The 18,694-nt window shown below is 58.5% G+C and overlaps 7 protein-coding genes across 7 annotated transcripts; all 7 read left to right on the plus strand.

Annotated features, from left to right (window-relative positions):
* Window positions 1-545: 545 nt before the first annotated feature.
* LDBPK_281610 (hypothetical protein, conserved) lies at window positions 546-962 on the plus strand (the record flags this gene model as incomplete). Its single annotated transcript, XM_003862212.1, has 1 exon — window positions 546-962. One exon carries the CDS (start codon window positions 546-548, stop codon window positions 960-962), a length of 417 nt encoding a protein of 138 aa, XP_003862260.1.
* A 2,232-nt stretch (window positions 963-3,194) lies between these two features.
* On the plus strand, window positions 3,195-3,593 carry LDBPK_281620 (hypothetical protein, conserved; the record flags this gene model as incomplete). The annotated part of the gene is made up of 1 exon (XM_003862213.1): window positions 3,195-3,593. One exon carries the CDS (start codon window positions 3,195-3,197, stop codon window positions 3,591-3,593), a length of 399 nt encoding a protein of 132 aa, XP_003862261.1.
* A 2,184-nt stretch (window positions 3,594-5,777) lies between these two features.
* LDBPK_281630 (hypothetical protein, conserved) lies at window positions 5,778-6,161 on the plus strand (the record flags this gene model as incomplete). Its single annotated transcript, XM_003862214.1, has 1 exon — window positions 5,778-6,161. The coding sequence occupies one exon, from the start codon at window positions 5,778-5,780 to the stop codon at window positions 6,159-6,161; it is 384 nt and encodes a 127-aa protein (XP_003862262.1).
* A 584-nt stretch (window positions 6,162-6,745) lies between these two features.
* LDBPK_281640 (hypothetical protein, conserved) lies at window positions 6,746-7,243 on the plus strand (the record flags this gene model as incomplete). The annotated part of the gene is made up of 1 exon (XM_003862215.1): window positions 6,746-7,243. One exon carries the CDS (start codon window positions 6,746-6,748, stop codon window positions 7,241-7,243), a length of 498 nt encoding a protein of 165 aa, XP_003862263.1.
* A 1,072-nt stretch (window positions 7,244-8,315) lies between these two features.
* On the plus strand, window positions 8,316-10,244 carry LDBPK_281650 (hypothetical protein, conserved; the record flags this gene model as incomplete). The annotated part of the gene is made up of 1 exon (XM_003862216.1): window positions 8,316-10,244. One exon carries the CDS (start codon window positions 8,316-8,318, stop codon window positions 10,242-10,244), a length of 1,929 nt encoding a protein of 642 aa, XP_003862264.1.
* Window positions 10,245-10,975: 731 nt separating this feature from the next.
* Window positions 10,976-12,145, plus strand: LDBPK_281660 (DEAD box RNA helicase, putative; the record flags this gene model as incomplete). Its single annotated transcript, XM_003862217.1, has 1 exon — window positions 10,976-12,145. One exon carries the CDS (start codon window positions 10,976-10,978, stop codon window positions 12,143-12,145), a length of 1,170 nt encoding a protein of 389 aa, XP_003862265.1.
* A 2,771-nt stretch (window positions 12,146-14,916) lies between these two features.
* LDBPK_281670 (hypothetical protein, unknown function) lies at window positions 14,917-17,499 on the plus strand (the record flags this gene model as incomplete). Its single annotated transcript, XM_003862218.1, has 1 exon — window positions 14,917-17,499. One exon carries the CDS (start codon window positions 14,917-14,919, stop codon window positions 17,497-17,499), a length of 2,583 nt encoding a protein of 860 aa, XP_003862266.1.
* Between the last annotated feature and the right edge of the window lie 1,195 nt (window positions 17,500-18,694).

Below are 18,694 nucleotides of genomic sequence, written 5' to 3' on the forward strand. Positions count from 1 at the left end.
GTCCTCACCGCCGAAGAAGCTGCTTTTCGTTGCTATCGGCCTTGCCAACTAACGAGCCTATTGGTCTATGGATGTGGGGTCGGCTCCACTGTACCGCAGCGGTGCCGCACACTCTTCCTCCTCACAAAGAACTGAAAAACGATGTGATTGCTGTTGTCCATGTCTCCTCTCGGAGGTGGCACACCAAAGCATACCCTCCTCACATCCAAATGACGTGTCTCAGCGATGTGCTTTCGAGCGTCGTGTGGAGCACTCATCATCCGTTACTCGTCTTCTCGGGATCCCCCCTCTTCGTCCCTGTTACCACCCTCATCCCTCTTTCATCGTCGACTACTCACATACACGCGCACAGGTCTCACGCCATCTGATTCCCCCCCCCTTCCTTCCCTCCCCCGCCTCCTACGCCAGCCCTTGCCTTTCGCCTTGATTGTGTGTGCTTGTGCGCGTTTCTTTGTCTCTTCGTCCCCTTATTGTAGCCACAGCTGCGCCCCCTCCCCCCCCTCTGCCGCCTGGTCACTCCTCCTTATCGCATCCTTCACATCCTCATGTCAGCCTGCATCCGTACTGCTCTCTCCGGCACTAACGTGCCGATGATGGCCGCGGGGCTCTCTGGCGGCCTCGGTGTGGTGCTCGGTGCCCTCGGCTCGCACGCGTTTCTCGAGCTTATGGACACGAACCAGTTTAAGGCGTACAACATAGCGAACCAGTACCACCTCGTCCATTCCGTGGCGATGCTTGTGGTGGCGGCGATAGCGCCCCGCGTCGCAGAGCCGGCCGCTACCCACTTCCGTCGCGCCTATGCCCTCTTCGCCTGTGGCACAGTGGTGATGGCTAGCTCGCGCTACATCTACAGCACGGTACACAAGCCACACTTCCTGAGCAAGCTCCCCACTGTGGGTGGTGCGATGCTCGCGGCCGGATGGGTGTGCGTCGCTCTTGGCGGCTCCGTCACGAAGCACTAGGAAGAAAGAGAAGCGGTTCCCTGCGCATGGCAAGCAAGGAGAGAGAGCGGAAAGGCAAGCGTGCATTGCTCGCACTTAAAATGCGGCAGCGTTGGTTGCGCTGCACCCTCTCCCTGCCTCGATTCCTGTCAAGGGTAGAGGGACGCGCACGTGGGCCGGAATGGGAGCAAGAGGGAGGGACGGTGATGAGGATGCCGAAGCAAGCGGAAGAAACAAGTTGGGAGGGAGAGAAAAAGATGGGATAGAAGATGTGGAGGAAGTAGCACTCAAGTGAGAATCGATGCCGTGCGCCGCTGCAAAACAGGCGGCGGCAGACCTCTTTTTCTTCGTCTTTCTGTTGCTGATACCGCTCATTCCCCCCACCCTCTCCTCACCTCGCCCTCTTTTTTTCACGTGCGCTGCTTAGCGTGTACACGTGCACATGGGGTTTGCGCGTCGCTCGCTACAATGAGCACACGCACAAATCCGAAAAGGGCAGATACTGACGTTTTGTGTGTGTGTGTATGTGGGTCTTCCCGACGTTCCCTTTCTGTCCTCATCCCCCCTTTGCTGTCGTCTGTGTCTTTTGCTCGTGCTGATGTTGGAGTGCGTCCAACAGCACCGACACTTCGCGGGAACGTTGCCGAAGCTCCCATCCTGCCCCCTCCCCTTTCGGAAAACGGGGGGAGAAGAGGTGCAGCATATTCGCTTGGCGCCGTGCATCGGCTTATTTCGTATATTTCGTGTGTGTGTGTGTGTGTGTTTTGTGCGCCTCCTTCTATTTTCGATATTTGCGAGCGTGATGGCGGTAATCTTATTTTTCTCGCGTGTGCGTGTGCGTTGTTGTTGTTCTCCAATGATGATGGTGATGGGGCGCTGATTGACTGTCATCGCTCTTGTTGTATTTTCCTTGTCATGAGCGGTTTGGCTGTGAGAGATGACGAAAGCGAAAGGGAGAGTACCGCGGTGGCGGGGAGAGTGAGCGTAGCACGCCTGGGAGGGAGGGAGGAGGCTGCTGTGTGGTACCGGCGCGTTCGCTTGTGCGGCTGAGGCCACCTTTTTGCGAGGGTGGGCAGCTGCAGCCGTGGCACACGTGGCATCTCGCACCCCCTCCCAACCCGAAACCTGCACGTGGTCATTCAGTGTCCCATCCTTGAAAACTCGCGCCTCGATGATTGCCCTCCGAAACGTAGCGGGAAAAACGACGCTCCTGCAAAAAAAAAGTCTATACACACATATACACATATATATATAAACAAGAGCGAAAGAATGCCAGGACACAAGAGGTGCTCCGACACGCCGTGGACGAGCATAGGATAGCGAGTGCGACGCAAAAAAAAAAACTCTAAAAGAAAAAGAGGGAGGGAGAACAACGTGTTGTGATCGGCAATCACCAACGTAGAAAAATGCGGTCAGCAACCGGAGGCGAGCGGGTAGGAGGAATGCGCCATTTTGTTGATCGCTTGCTCACATGCACCTGGCATCGCCCATGGCAAAGCAATATAAAAAAAATGAGAAAGTGAGTACTCGGCAGATGTCGAGATCGCACGGCAGCTCGTGAAGGACGTGTCTGTGTTCGTGTCTTTGCCTCAGCGTCTGCCACTAGCGCAATGTGGTGTCTTCTCTTTCTTGCTTTGGGGGGCTTCTTGTTTCTTCGCTTTCATCTCGCCCGTTGTGTTCCGCATGCGCGCACCTCCCTCTCTGATTTTTTCCCTCCGTGATGAATGGTTGTAGTTGGAGCTCATAATGCCGCGCGTAGGCGCACTGAAGCAAGGGCAAGCAAAACGTAAGGAAGCGACATCGCAACGATATCTTGTTGACGTTCACTTGCACTCGCAAACATAGACGCCCAAGCGCACATTCCGCTACTCCGCTCTGTACCTTCAACCCTTCTCTGAGCACCGGTCTTGGCTGAAGTGCACGGGCTTCCCTCGACAGAGGGGCAAAATCGGCTAGCTAGCTATCACGCGTGCCATTTTGGATCGGGTTTTCATGCCACAATTTATGGCCTCCTCCCACTCACCTGTCCCTGCCCTCCCCTCTCAACCCGCCTCCTTGCTGCCTATACACACACACACACACACCTCTCTCTTGCGCAATCAACATGACGTGAAGGTTCTCTTCACGACAGCACTCACACGCAGACACGTTCTAAAAATAGTGCACCTCACACCGAGACAGCCTCCCCACTGCCCGCAGCGCCGCATACCTCCACACACAGTGCAACGTCAGCATTTGTCAGAGCTTGTAAAGATGATGTCTCTGAAGACCGCTCATGTGCCCATAATCCTCGTGGGTTGCGTTGGTCTCTCCAGTTTTGCGATGGATGCCCTTGGCGCGCGCCTTCAGACGAAGATGAGCATGCGCCAGCGCCGCTCTTGGCTGACGGCGAATCAATACCACATGGTCCACACAGTGGCTCTGGCGGCTATTGCTTGGATGATGACGCTGGCAAAGGAGTCTCCCGAGGCGTCCTCGCGACTCAGCAAGGGCTTCTACCTGGTACTAGCCGGGGCCCTTGGATTTGCCGGCTCCATCTACTCGCTGTGCCTCCGCATCTGCCCCAAGTTTATGGGCCCGCTCACCCCCACCAGTGGGCTTGTGCTGGTGCTGGGGTGGACAAACGTGGCACTGGCGGGCCTGTACTGGTGACGAGAGAAGGCAAAGCAAGGAGAGCACCAAAGGACGAGAGCAACGATAGCATATACGGAGAGAGGTGCTGTGAAGACGTCGCTTTCGAGCGTCTTGAGGGAAGGGTTATTATTCGTGTTGTTCTGTTCTTCGTTTGCGAGGAGTCGGCTCCGTTGAGCATCGTAACTGCTGTTGCTGCGCCGCTCTTCACCATATCCCCTGCATCTGATCACGCTCGCTGAGGTACAGCGCTTGGAGGAGGAGACTCGGGTAGAAGTGGGTCTGGGGAAGGGCCTGAGGTGGTGTCCGTGGCTCGTAGTCTGGCTCACTGGTTGAACTTTTCTTTTCCGGTGCACGCATGCGTTTGTCTTTCCATAGCTGTTCCCGCTGCGCGTTGTACTCCTCCGCAAGTGCATCGGTGCCTCTGTTGTTGCGGTTGGAGGGGTGGTTCCTGTCGGACATATTTTCAAGGCTTGCGCATATATATATATATATATATGTGCGTCTGTGTCCTCCTCTTTACGCAGCCGTCCATCAGAGCCTGAGAGGGAGAAAGGCGAAGCGCCTGCCGTCAAGTGTTTTGCATGGTTGTATGGGCCTATGTCGGAGAAAAAGCTTCACCCTTGCCATCGCTCGTGAGCTCGCGTTCGGGTCGCTCCTGGTCAAGGGCGTGGTTAAGTTGATGGTGTCAATGGTGTGCCGGTCATTATGTGCAATGGCCTCCGCGTTGCACCTCCCCTCTTTTTCGTTTGCGCTTGGCCCTTCCTTCGCTGCTTGGATGTCTTTTGCCGGACTCTCTCGCACACACCCGGGCCCTCTCTGCCTCTGCCTCTTCACAAGCTTTTTTTTTCACGGGGAGGGGAAAGTGGAGATGCCCGTCTCCCCCCTCCTTGTTCGAACTCATCAAGTTCAAGAATAAAGGACAAAGAAGGGGCAGGTATTTCGTGGAGGCAGACTCAAAGGGCGGCGTGGTAGGCGGTGAGGTAGAGGTGGGCGGAAGGAGGACAGAGGGGGATGGGGCGGGGGACTGACGCACCCTCCACCAACCTGCACGTTTGTGTGTGATCGGTTCGTGCTTTCGCTCCTCTCGCCCGCGTCCTCCCTCCCTCCAGGCGAGAAGAAGAGGGGTGTTGCGGAACGGTAACGATCATGAGCCAGCAAACCTCATCAGAAAGGGAAACGAAAACGATGTGCCCCCCCCCCTTCCTTCCTCCCTCCCTCCCTCCGAGTCTCGCGAACGGCGGCACAGCAGCGCTCCCGTTTGCTTTCGCTACGCTTTGGTTGACGTTGTGTGTTTCGCTTGACCGCGTCCTTCCGTCACGCTTTTTATGTCTTCTGTTCTTGCACGTGTGCGGATAGGCGCTCCGCGTGTGGGTGGGTGGGTAGGTAGATGTGTTTCGGGGGGTGGGCGGCCAACCTCCCGCCCCTCCTCCTGCGCGCTCCGCAGAGGTGACACAGCCCACGTACACACACATAGAATGCACAAAAAACGTAGGAAGACAGCAATAGCCACGCAACGATCTCTGAAGGAAAACTTCATTTAAAAAAAAAGAGGAAATATCCACGAGTCGGACAGAGAGTGTGCAGAGCTATAGGCCGCTCGCGTCACTGCGCCGCGTTTGACTCTCTGTCGGATCTGTGTGCCTCATGACTTTCTCTCTGTGGGGCGTATTTCTCTTCGTGTGTTCCTGTTTTCGACGGCAGAAACAGCCCTGCCCGTCGACTGCACGAGCACTGTCGTTGTGAGGACTTCAACGTGCGTGAAAGAAGCAGGTGTCTCGACGCCACGTTTAGCGCGAGTAGATACGCCGTGCCTCTGCACAAGACCTTCTCTGCGGGGGAGGGAGGGGGGTCCTCCGTGAGGGCGGGGGGTGGGGTTACAGGTGTCTCCTCCGACGCAGCGAGGCAGGCAGTGCCTTGCTCCTAGCGGCAGACACGCCTGTAGCGGCATCGCCTGGTTGTGTGAAGGCGCACAAGCGTGGGTGGATCTGTTCACCGCACCACACTTGGACGCATTGCTCACCTGCTGTCATCTGATGTCTTCTCACGCCACCTCCCGCGCGCCCATCTCCTCTGTCTCGCTCTCCTGTACGCGCATGCTCGCTCTTTGAAAAGACTCTGTGCCCCTCACAAAAAAAAAAAAACTGCCCACGTCCCCTCACAGTCGGCACTCGCAGCAACCGCAAGCCAGCGAGCTTCCGAAAAATGGTGTCCATTCCGCTTTTGTACAGTGGCGTGCTCGGCTTCACCGGTGTCGTCGCTGGTGCCGTCGGCTCGCACGCGCTGAAGGCAAAATCCGCGGAAGAGCGCAACGCCTTCGTCATCAGCTCTCAGTACCAGCTCATGCACAGCATAGCAGCACTCGGCGCCATTGGGTTAAGCCAGGCAGTGCGGAGCTGGAATCCGGTCGCGGCGAAGCGGCTGCGAATCGCCGCATGGATGTTCCTGCTCGGGACGACGCTCTTCTCGGGCACCGTGTACGCACGCGTGTTTGGCGCCCCCAAGTCTGTGGGTCAGCTGGCCCCGACGGGTGGCTACATCTTGATGGGTGGCTGGGCCTGCCTCATTGCTGCCGCTGTCGCACTGTGAGAGCGCAGAAGAGATATATATAAAAAAGCATACAAATGTGCAGATCATTATCCAACGAACGGTGAAAGTGGTCAGAGCACATGTCAGGGGTGTGGGGTCGCTGCGCTATTCTTGTTTTGCATTCGAGTGCCGCCAACACGCGCACGCGCAACCGCGTACGCCCTCCGGCGGCCCTAGGCCATCGGGATATCCACTATTGTTTCTCGTCTCGTCATCGCCCACCTCATCCGCTTCACTATCATCACCTCCTGCAGAAGGTGCCTTCTTTTATCCCTCTTCCCTCGCCGTTTCTTCTGCTGTCCGCTACTCCCACGCCCTGCCCCGACACGCACACGCACACGTTGGCCGAACCCTGTCCCACGCACTCACGCCTCGAGACAGTGCGCAGTCGCTGGCAAAGGTTTTTCGGTGTTTCGATGTAGCCCACACCTACTCGCCTCTCCTACGACGCTCCTCTTTGATCGCTGAAGCTCCGCGCAAACGTCGTCGGCGTCGTGCAGAGAACCAACCAGTCTCGCTGAGCGATCCGATTTTGTCATCGCTGTAGCGACGCGAACACAGTACGAGAAGGTATAGCTGTCGCGATGGCACCCAAGGCTAAGCCGGATCGAATGGCGGGAGGCCCCTCTTCTGCCTCGAAAAGCGCCAAAGACCCCATGTTGCAGGGCACCTATGAGCAAGACGAGTCGAACGACTTGGAGGCGTCGACAGACGAAATCGCTGCCTTTGAGGCGCGTCTTCGGCATCAGCAGCAGCATGGTCGGGGCAACTCTGCAGCGGCACGGAACATATCGAGCGCCCCCACGTCAGGTGCTCCGCGACGCTCGTCAGCACCGGTGACCAATAGTGCTCATCGGCCGCATCCGTCCTCGAGTGCCGCCCCGTCGGCGGCCGCCGGCGCATCGTATGCCGCCCCGCACCGCACCGCCGACCGTGGCGCGTCGGAGGAGGAACACGCAGCGCAGACACAGCGTGGCGAGGACATCGAGGATGTGCGTCGTCTCGAGGACCGCTTCCGCGGTGGCGATGACGACGATAGCGATGAGGAGACGGTTGCACGCCGGCGCAAGATGGGGCTGTGAGGCGGCAAATGAAGAGACGAAAAGGCGAAGAGAAGAGCACTCCGCACCGTTCGGCAGTGTGCTCCACAACGTTTTGCATCTTTTCCCTCTCTGCCAGCTAACTGAGACGGCGCCAGTCTGGCGCTGCGGCCAGGGGGAAGGCGGAGGAGGAGGGACAGTGGTTGGGAAAGCAAAAGGAGTTCTGGACATGCGCGGTGTTGTCTTGGTACTGACGACGCCGGCACCCCTCACGTATACCTCTACCTTCTCGCGCCACGCAAAAATGTACATATCTGCCCCCGCTCATTGGCCCCCTCGTGGCTTCTGCGCCGTGAGGCGAAGCGCGGCTTTCTATTCCTACTGTTTTGTCTGCCCCTGTGGCGCTCGCGCAGGCGTGGCCAGCGCAAGTGTGGCAGCTTAAGTGGAACGAGACGGAACGTCGATTCGGGAGAACGAGTAGCCTCAAACGCCTGCATAGACAACTGCAGATTTGCGTGTACGTGCGATGAGGGATCTTTGTGTGGCCCACGGAGGTGTTCTTCACGGATGATGGTGCGGGCGCCTCTGCCCGCGTTTTCTCTTATTTTTTTTGTCGTTTTTCCTTCGCAACCTGGCGGCGCGAACTACCCGCCCTGCACTCACGCTCTCACGCACACGCGCACGTACGCATTGAGAGAGACACACGTGAGGGGTGTTTTTCCTCCTGCTGGCAGGATCTCTGCTTCCCGTGCAGCATCGCTCTTTTCTCGGCATTCCACCGCCTCTCCCTCTTCCTTTTATTCTTTTCTCTTTGCTCGTTCCATTCTATTTGGTGTTGGTTTTGCGTGCGGTCGTGCATGTGTGCATGCGCTTTCCTTTTTCCTGCTGTTTCAGCATCGCTTCTCCGTGAGACGTACACAAACACACACACACACACACACACACACACACAGGCGCACAGAGACCCGCCTACGGCCATCGCTCACCATCATCGCTGTCATAGAAATCAAAACGCACCCATAGAGTGGAACGAAGAAGCGCGAAGGGCATAGACACCATCGCAGGGCGTCTCTCCCCCTCTCTCCTTCTATCACTCAACTACGTCTCATGCGCCATGGCCGATAACGAAGTGGATGTCATTCTCCAGAACTACTTTGCCACTATCGCGGAGAAAGACTCCGATGCGCTCAAGTTGTATGAGGACAACAAGCGCATGCGCCGCCTTGTTGAGCAGACACTGAAGGCTCGCGAAGAGCTGGAGGCGCAGCACTGCGCAACGCAGTTACTCGTCACATCGCTACAGAACGACCTCCGCGAGAAGCAGCACATCATAGAAACCCAAGACAAGGCAAGCGCCCTCTGGCGTGACGGCATTGCGGAACTGAGAAGCATTCTTGAACGTCCCTCCGAGGCAGCTCATGGGCTGAGCGACGTCGTCGACGACGTGCGACGCATGTCGGCGGAGCTGCGCAGCCTTCGGCAAGGCATGGAGTACGCGCAGTGGTGCTGCAACGAATGGGAAGGCTACTTGTTGGAGTCACTTGTTGCTTCAGAGGCCCGCGAGCGCCGCGCGCTCGAACGCTCAGCCGTTCACTCGCTTCAAGCGCTGTGCGAGGCCGCCGCTGAGGTTCGCAGTCTGTCTATGTGGGCTGCTGCCCAGGAAGCGGCGACGGGGTCCACGATCGCGCGCTGGGAAGCCTGGCACGCGACGACGCAGCAAGAGCGCGAGAGCGTGGCACAGAAGCACGCACAGGCGCTGCATCGAGCAGAGCTCGAGGTGCTTCATCACGCCCGCCATGCCGAAGCCGCACATGAGAAGGCGGAGGAAATGGTGCAGCGGCTGGCAGCTCATGAGCAGGAGGAACGAGCTGCTCACGAGCGGAGAGCTCTGGAGGCAAAGACGCAAGTGGGCTTAGTCGACCTGCTCGTCCGCCGATGCACCGCCGCGGAAGAGAAGTGGTGCGACGCTGTGCTGGAAGTGCGTACGGTCACACACCGCCTACAAAGGACCATGGAGGAGTTGAGCGGCCTGTCTGAGGAACACGAACAGGCCCTTGTGGAGCAGGAGCAGAACCGCTTACGTGTCTCGAAACTTGCGAAGAAAGTGGAGCAGCTCAAAGAACAGCAGTCGGAAATGGAGGCGCTGCAGCAGCGTTGCAGTTCGCAACAAGAAGATCTGCAGGCCCTTCGGGACAAGTACGTGGCCATCGCAGACAAGGAGCGCAACCTGCGATACCAGCTGAGCACCTCCACGGAAAGTGCCGCCGCGAAGCTGCTGAGTGTGGAGGAATCCCTCCAGGCGGCTGAGCGGCGCGCCGCTGTGCTGGAAGAGCGTCTCCGTACCACGCAAGAAGAAGCCTGGGCGGCGCAGAAAGACATTGCGGCTCTGCGGCGGCAAGTGGAGCAGCATCGCGCGACAGATGCGGTGCTGAAAGCCACGCAACAGCAGCTGCGCGAGACGGAAAAACACGCTTTCAACTTTCAGGAAGAATTGGACGTTTTAAAGGCTGAGCACCAGGCGCAGCTGCTGGCCGAACGCGAGAGTCACGCGGCAGAGATGGTCGCGCTCGCCGAGGCCAACGAGGATGCGCTTCAGAGCCAAGCTTCAGAGGCTCGTGCGCGCGCTGTAGAGGCAGAGGAACGCATGCAGCGAGCACAGGAAACTGCTATGCGTGAAAAGGAAGCACTGCAGCGAGAGCTGCAAGCGTGGACGGCGGAGGTGGACACTTTGAAATCGGAGCTTGCCAGAGGCCGCCAGCGTGCTGAGGCAGAGAAAACCGCGAGAGAAGTACTCGAGCAGCAGAACCGCAGCGAGACGAGCGTTGTGCGCAGCATGGTGGAGCTCAGCTTCGATGATGCGCGGCGGGGCCTGCAGGTGGTGGAGCTGCAGGGGCGCCTCAAAAGTGTCCAGCAGCGCAACCGCCTTCTGGAAGAAGCGTGCCAGCGCAGTGCCGGTGTCATTGCACAACTACGGGAAGCACTGTACCGTGAGCAGATGACGTCACGCACGCTGCGGCTGAAAGACGACTCCCTGTCTGCTTAGCGCATGGCGCGCGCACACACAAACGCACTCACAGAGAAACATACATGCCTCTAGCCGGTGAGGTCGCAGTACTGCCGTCGGCTGGGTCGCTGGCCCTGTCCCCGGGTCATACACCGGCCATCCTCATCTCTTACCTTCTTGCTCATCTCTCTCACTGCTTTCTCCTTGACGCCGCACAAGCTGCTCCGATGAGATCAGTCTCGCAATCGATGGGTGGCAGGTGGGCGTGTCCGCTCCATCGATCCCCCGCACTGCTCCGAACCTCTTTTCGTCGTCGTCGTTTGCCTGGCAGATGCTGATGAGCACGGACGAATCAGTCAAGTCCAGGAAAACGACCAAACTTTTCGTGTTCTCTTTTTCTTTTTTGGCGCTATGCATTGCCAGCGCATCTGGAAACGGCAGTGATCTGCATGCACTCGCAAGAGGTGCTGCCGTCTCAACCGCATCCCGCTCTCACGCACACTCGCTCTGCACCCTCCTCCCTTCTCCCTCCTCCTCTCCCTCTCTGTCTTTCCCTGCCCATCTGCTTCCGCTTCCCTCGCTATAACGTGGCACGCTGCGCACGCCGACGCGGCCACGCATGTGCAGCGGCAGAAGAATAGCCTCGTCGACAATACAAGTATGCACGCACAGACCCCTTCTTCCCAGGCGCGCACACACACCCACACATTACATATACATGCATCCCGGTATACTCTCTCACTCTCTCGCTAACCATCTCCCCGGCAACCATGGAGACGGAGCAAGTAGATAATATTCAGGCCAACGTGCTGGCCATCCCGACCTTTGAGGCGATGGGGTTGAAGGAGGACCTCCTCAAGGGCATGTACAGCTTCGGTTACAAGAAGCCCACCGCCATTCAGAAGCGCTTCATTATGCCTTTCCTAAAGGGACGCGACGTGATTGCGCAGGCGTCTTCTGGTACGGGCAAGACGTCCGCCTTCTGCGTCTGTCTCCTGCAAGCGTGCGACCCGCACACGCGTGAGACGCAGGCCCTCATCCTCTCGCCGACTCGCGAGCTGGCGGTGCAGACGCAGGATTTGTGCAACAACATTGGCCACCACATGGGGCTGACGGCGTACGCGTGCATCGGTGGCAAGAGCACGGAGGAGGACATCCGCCGTCTCGAGAGCGGTGTGCACATCGTCTCCGGCACGCCCGGCCGCGTCTTTGATATGATCCGCCGCAAGAGCCTTCGCGTAAATGGGCTGAAAACCCTCGTGCTGGACGAGGCTGATGAGATGCTGGGCAAGGGCTTCAAGGCTCAGATTCACGACATCTACCGCATGGTCCCGCCGCTGCAGATCATCCTCGTGTCGGCGACGCTGCCGGCCGACGTGCTGGAGATGACGGAGAAGTTCATGACGGAGCCCGCGAGCATTCTCGTGAAGCGGGATGAGATCACCGTGGATAGTGTTAAGCAGTACTTTGTCTCCGTTGACGAGGAGAAAAACAAATTCGATGTCTTGATGGAGTTGTACGACAGTCTCACGATCGCCCACGCCGTGGTCTTCTGTAACACCCGCAAAAAGGTGGAGCAGCTCGCCAAGAAGATGACGCGCGAGAAGTTCGCTGTAACCGCCATGCACGGCGACATGCCCCAGGCGGAGCGCGACGAGATTATGCGGCAGTTCCGCAATGGGCACAGCCGCGTGCTCATCACAACGGACCTGTGGGCGCGTGGCATTGATGTGGAGCGCGTCTCGCTCGTCCTCAGCTACGATTTGCCGCTCGCGCGTGAGCAGTACATTCACCGCATCGGCCGCACTGGTCGCATGGGCCGCACTGGGCTGGCCATCACCTTCGTGCGCCACGACGAGCTGCGCTTGCTGCGCGACATCGAGCAGTTCTACGCGACGCAAATTGAGGAACTCCCCGCGAATATCGGCGAGCAAATGTAGAAGAGGGAAACGCAGAGAGGCGGCACGTCCGCGCACTCGAGCGTGTTCTGCAGGCGTGTATGTGAAGAGGAGGGATCGAGGGGGGCGCTTCTCGGCTCTCCACCTCTCGCTTCTCCAAGCTAACCACGACGGCTACAACGGCGCCGGTGCAAGCATGCGTAGCTCAACCCAAGGTGATACGCGTAAGATCGAGTATGTCACCATGCGTTACCTCAGCAAGAGGCGCTGCTAACCTGCAGTGCATTTCTTTGCTGCTGGATGCAACTCCCGATGCGGCACTTAGGGAGAGCTCTAATATGAGCGCTGCGAATGATGGTGACGAGTCACGGTGGTGATGTCGGTTGCGTGAGCTCTGGGTATGGCGATGGCCGGGTGTACGTGCGTGTATGCGTTTTCTTTGTTTTGCTAACGACTACCTCTTTAAGGAAAGGAGAAAAAGAGAAAACGGAGAAAAGTGCGTCTCCCTCAATCGAAGAGGCTGTGGCACGGAGCTGCTTACGGCTTCCACGATGCCGCCCGCCTCGCCGAGAGTGTGTAGGTGCGTCTGCATGGCCCTTGAACAACAAAGGCGCACGGACGCCACCGCCCGCAGAAGGCGCACTGTGTCCTCCGCCCTCTCCCATACCACCGGCAGCACGGCTTGGAATGGGAATGTCGTACGCAGCGCATGTTCCTTGCGCTCGTGCACCGTCTCTTCTGTAGCCCTTTCACCATCTCTCTCCATCACCGTCGCTTCTGCTGACATCTCGCGCTGGTGCACCCCCACAGTCGCCTGCAGATATCGTTGTTGTTCGTTGTCCGTTGTTCGGCGAATGCATTCTCGTTGCTCTGCATAGCATGCTTTCCCTGCCGTTTGTCTGATCCGGAATCACTTCTCGTTTTGACATTATTATCGGAGCGCGCACAAGGTGGTGGGCGGGCGGAGAGGGGGACCAACACACGCAACACTATCAAAAAAAGGAAGACACACGGGAAAAAAAAAAACGGAAGCTCTGTTGTACCGTTCACGCCACCGACTCACCCCTCTTTCCGCAACCCTCATCTCCCTTCGATGCGTCAAAGTAGGCGTGGTCACTCCTCCCTCCCTCCAGCCCATCCCTTCTTTTCGTTGTTGTTGTGCGCACGCCGTCCCTTCCTAGTACCGCTCACTCACTTTCTTTCTTGCATCGATCTCGGAAAGGCACGACTACTGGAGTACGTGCTGCTCAGTGAGGTGCAGGTGTGTGTGTGTGCGTGTGTCAAAGTATATTTGTCGCTTCCTTCTTTATTTTTTTCTGTTTCGCGCCTAGGTTAGTGACTTCGTTTTCGCTCCCACTCCCTTGGCACACCCTTCCGCAGACACGCGCGCGGACTCTGTCTCTCGAGCTGTGCGAGTGTGTGCGCGTTTTGCTTTGTTTCTGTTTTTGTTTTTCATTTCTACGCTCCCCGTGATTGTGCTTTACAGAAACCGTCACGCGAATTCTCGACTTGACGTCTCTCGCTCCCCTTCCCTCCCTCTGCCGCCTTTACACTCCCTCCTTGATTTCGTGTGGTGGTGGTGGTGGTCATCGTTCTTCGTGTGTGGCGATCTCGGGTATCTGCGCTCGCGCGGTACTCGTTTGTGCACACGTTCGCACGAGGAAAGAGGGCAGACAAAGACGGGAGTCTTTTCGTTATCTATGATGCTGTTGCTGCTTTCGTTTTTCTGTCGTGTTCTCCTCTACGTTGCCTGCTCGCCTACCTGGCCCACAGTCACACCGAGCGCTCTCCCACCCCGCCCCACCCCTGGATCAAAAAAAAAAACGCAGACAGAGCGTCAACTCTAGTCGCTGCTCCGTGAAACTGCCTGTGTAGGTGCGTGGGTGTGTTCGCTGTGCTTGTGAGGAAGTCTCTCTGACCTTCACCACGGTAGGTAGGGCGGCATCAGCACCATCTGCTTCTCTCTGTTGTTTTTTCTTCTGCTGCTTCTGGTATTCGACTCTCTTGGCTCGCATGTGCCTTCCGGTTTCTTTTGGCTGCCTCTCTCCCTCTCCCTCTCTCGTAGGCGTGCGCAACGGACCAAGACGTGTACACACGCTCACGTACGCACGCAAGTGCAAATTCGGTGCGTCCGTGGTTGTGGCTGAGGTACACCTTGACGACCACCTATCGTGTACGACTGCGAACGAAAACGCACGTTGTGGATGGGGCGCAGGAGGGTGACGGCCCGTTTCGAATAAGACGACGCCAGGAGGCGGCAAAGGAAGCAAACAAAATCCGAAAATAAAAAGGAACGACCAGCTCCACGTACGACGGTGCCACCTTCCGAAAAGACATCGAGTAGCTTCCTCTGCGTAACTCTCTCAACGAGCAAGATTAGAACACGCGCACACACATACATATATGCATGCACACCTGCATATATAAGTCTATTAGTAGCAGTCTTTCTTGTTCTGGTCGGAGAAAGAGGGGGGGTGTTGCCAAGTCAATTTCTCTGCCTGTGTGTTGTGTCCGTGTGTTCGTGTGCGTTCCACGCCTCTGTGCCGCTGTGCGTCTGCCGACTTCTTTTTTTTTGTATTGCGTGCTACCCAAGAGCGGCATACCGGCACAGGCTGGCTGCAGCGCCTCTCCCCCCTCCTCTCGTGGCCTGTGTCGCCTGGCGGTTGCGTCGCTCTGCTTGGCGTTGATTCTTGCCAGCAAGCTCCCCTCCCCCTCCCCGCAAGCCCGTGGGTTCTCCTATTGTGCAACCCACTCGTTGCGCAACACCTCTTTATTTGTGGTCTTCGTCTTCCGTCCAACACTTGATTCGGGTCATGGTCTCTACGGGACCGAAGAAGCCCTCCTCTCCGACGCTCTCGAAGCTGACGCTCAAGTCGACGGCGCCGCAGCCAACCCTCACCTCACTGCAGAATGTGAACAGCAACAGCACAATGGAGGTGACAGACGCGATCAGCGTGTCGTCAGGAGCCACCATCACCGTCGCCACTGGTGCATCGGCCAGCAGCTGCTCACCGTATTTCTCCCCCTACGCAGCAGGTTTGGGCAGTGTGGGCGCGCCGCATGATGTAGACCCCGATGACCTCGTCGCCGCGCTCGCATCCCCGGCGCGTGACCAAGGCGACCTCTCGCCTTCTGAGTCAATGATGGGCGGGTCCCGTGTGGCGGAGCGACCTCCCGTCCCTCCCGCCCGGGCCTTGTCGAAGCGCAAGTATCCGAAACTGCTCACTCAGCTCGCACGTGAGTTCCGCTGGATGCACAAGAACTTGCGTCATGGGCACAACAGTAATGTCACGCCTCGTGTTAGCTGCATCTACGGTGCATCGCCGAGCCTCAGTAGTCTGTCCTCTAGCTCCACGTGCATCGGCGAAGACAGCGAGGACCTGCTCTGCACGACCACCTTGCGCAGCTCGATGCGGCGCTCCTCCTCTCTGAAAAGCTCGATGATGTGCCACGGCGGCAGCAGCCCCACTCACTGTACACGTGGTGCAGCAAGCAGCACAAAACTATGCAGGCGCACGCCGGAGAGCGGTGAGGTGGAGCAGGTGCAGCCTGCCGCGTTGCCAAAGGTAACGCCTGACCCATACGCGCCGCCTTCGTGCCAGTACGTGGTGCGGGACCTCGCATTTATGGTTCCGGGGGACGACGCATTTGACAGTGCCCGCAACGGCAGCTCCGCTAGCTCCGTAATGCGCGCGGCGTCCGGCGGTAGGGTTGACAGGGCTGCGGCCGTTTTGGGGACTACCTACATGGCCGAGTCCGCCTTCTCGCTCGGCGAGGGCGGCAGTATGGAGGGCCCCTACCGGGGCTACGGTGACTCGCCGAGCGCGGTTGATTTTGGCAGGGACGACACCAGCGATGTGGAGGAAGTGAGCAATATCGCCGCCGGCCCCTCAGACCGACGAGGCCTCAAGGTAGACGGCGCTGGTTCACCATCGGACATCCACGAGGATGCGCAGGCTGGCGGCGATGCGGCAGCTAGCGGCGACTCGTACCAGGTATTTTTCAACAGCGTCGTCGACCTGAAATGTCGGCTGCACAACCTGGAGCAGCAGACGGCGAGCCTGCGCGCACTCTATGCGCAGGAGCAGCGGGCACGTCTGCGCTTCAAGGGCAAAGGTCAGCATCTGAGTTGGACCCGCACCGTCGAGGCTGCCAACACGATCCACTTCTGGCGCCAGAAAGTGAGTATTTCGCGTCTCTTTGAGTCGCAGTATTTGAGTGTGCTGAAGTCCTTCCAGCGAGAACTGCAGCTCGTCGATCCGAAAGCGGAGAAGGCACAACAACTCAGGCGCTCGCCGGCAAGCGCCGCTGCAAAGCCTGGCTCCACGGCAGGCGTCATGCAAGCCCGCCGCGCATTTCTTTCCTCGTTGCAGGTGATTGCAGTGCAGGAGCAGCATCTGAAGAAGCTTGGTGACCAGATGGAGGCGTGCTGGAAGGCAAACGCTGTGTTGCGAGAGGATCTGCGCCACTTCGAGCAGTGGGAAGTGCGCGTGCCACACGAAACCTTCGCTACGGCAGGCATGGATGTCGAGCACTTTATCGCTTCACTGCCACCGCGGGCATCGGTCTGCGGCCTCCACAGCGTCCTCTCGCACACCTCTGTGCACTCTCTGGAGAGCCTCGAAAGCGCAGAGACGCCGATGCTACTGACAGCTCAGAACCTCTCCTTCACGTCGAGTGGCGACGACGGTGATGACAACGTCGTCAACGCGGCAAGCACAGACAGCAGAGCTACCGGTGCGTACGGCTGCGGAAGCAATGGAAGCTCACACAGCGGCCACCACCCCACGCCCCCCTCCCCGTGCGGCGCCGACGCCTCGCCCGTGATGCCAAAGAGGCTGAAGTACGTCATCCGCTCCGTCGCGCTCGACCATGAAGAGCGCGGGGGTGACAACTCCAGCAGCCGCATCGCGCCGTCCTACATCGGCTCCTCGACGCCGACCACCAACTCGCAAACGCGACGACGCAGCGAGCGCCATGTGACGTTCGCGCTGGAGCCGGAGGTGCTTGACGCGCGCCCTCGTTTCAGCGCCCACAGCCGCACCGTAGAGCTGCTAGAGCAGATTTGTTTGGACAAGCAGTCGCCGTGGAATGCGTTGTCGCTGCTGCAGAGTGCTCTGGAAGAGCGTCTTGGTCAGCTGGCGCAGCTGCGCATGCAGTGGGATGGAGCCGTAACAGGCGAAGCGCCGACCCTCACGCCAAGGGTCACGCCGCAGCCGTGCACGATTGCCACCTCCAGCAGCGGCGGCGCCGTGTGCCACTCACGCGATAAAGTCACGGTGCCGTCACCGAAGTCGTTTCCATCGGCCACCACATCAACGTTGATGACGAAAGGGAAAAGCAGTCGATACAGCAAGGTGAAGCCGAAGGCGTGTACGACGTGCTCCGCTATGTGAGCCGTGGAAATCTGCAGCGTTTGCAGCACACTCGACAGAACACTGCAAAGGACGGCGCCAAGCTTGTGCTGGGTTTCCGTATCGGATGGAAGAAGCAGATGCGTGCAGCAGAGGAGGTGATGTTCTGTTGTTTTAATTCGCGTACCTCGCTCCTTAGCCCTCGTCTTGAAGGACGGGGCAGGAGAGGGAGGGGGTCGACGTACCTGCACGCCACGTTTTGTCTGCAGCTGTGTGTGCCTCTGTGCGTTGTGTGTTTGTGTGTGTGAGAGGGAGGGTGATGTGGCGCACGATCGCCCTCGCTCTCTCTCTCTCGCCTGATGTCTCTCCTCCTACTCCTCCTTTCATCGCCACGCATTACAGTGACGCGCGCATGCGGGTCAGGACGAATTGAAAATGAGCAGGGAGCTAAAGACTCTGGCGTACATGTACGGGTGCGACTAAAAAGGGGGGCGTGCATCGGCGCGGCACGAGAGACTGGTCATATCCTTGAGTGTAGGCGGGTGCGTCGTTCTCGTTTACAGTGTTGGACTTTTTCACTCCTATCCCTCCACACCCCAGCACCACTTCGCATTACAGAAGCGTACCGTGACCGCTAGCCGCGTCTCTTAGGTTCCCCTCCATCATTCCTTTTCACTCAGGGCCCCTGTATTTGTTATTATGGTCTGATGCGCCCCTTATTTATATGTGTGTTGAATTGTCAGCACAGCGCCAGCCCAGACCTGCCCGCCGACGCCAAGAGCCCACAGCCGTGGCCGGAAGCTGCTCTTTGTTTTCATAGCTGCCATCGCAGGAAAGGCGCCCCCTAATGACGCGGGGAACACCCCGGCGTGGTATGTGTCAGGGCCCTGTGCACCCCGCACTCTCTGTGGAGAAGCCGAGCCGCCGCCGTCCCCCTATCCCTGCCAATGCCGAGCCACCGCACCTGGCCCCGACAGGGTCCAGCGCCTGCGACACGGGGAGGCCAGTGTGATGCATCGCTACGGATGCCGGCGGTCAGGTCCTGGATGGCGCTGCGTGAGAGCCACCGGCAGCAGTGGAGATGTTTGCACCATGGGTATGCTCGGCAGAGTGTCAGCGTGGCTCGAGCGTGTGTCACTCGGCGCAACGGGAGCGGCTGTGAGGCTGCCTGCGGAGCGGGGGTGGGGTGGGTGGGGAGACAGGAGCCGTGCTCAGATGGACGAGTCGGCGCATCGCT

This window comes from Leishmania donovani, chromosome 28 (assembly GCF_000227135.1).
Source record: "Leishmania donovani BPK282A1 complete genome, chromosome 28".
Lineage (NCBI taxonomy): Eukaryota > Euglenozoa > Kinetoplastea > Trypanosomatida > Trypanosomatidae > Leishmania > Leishmania donovani.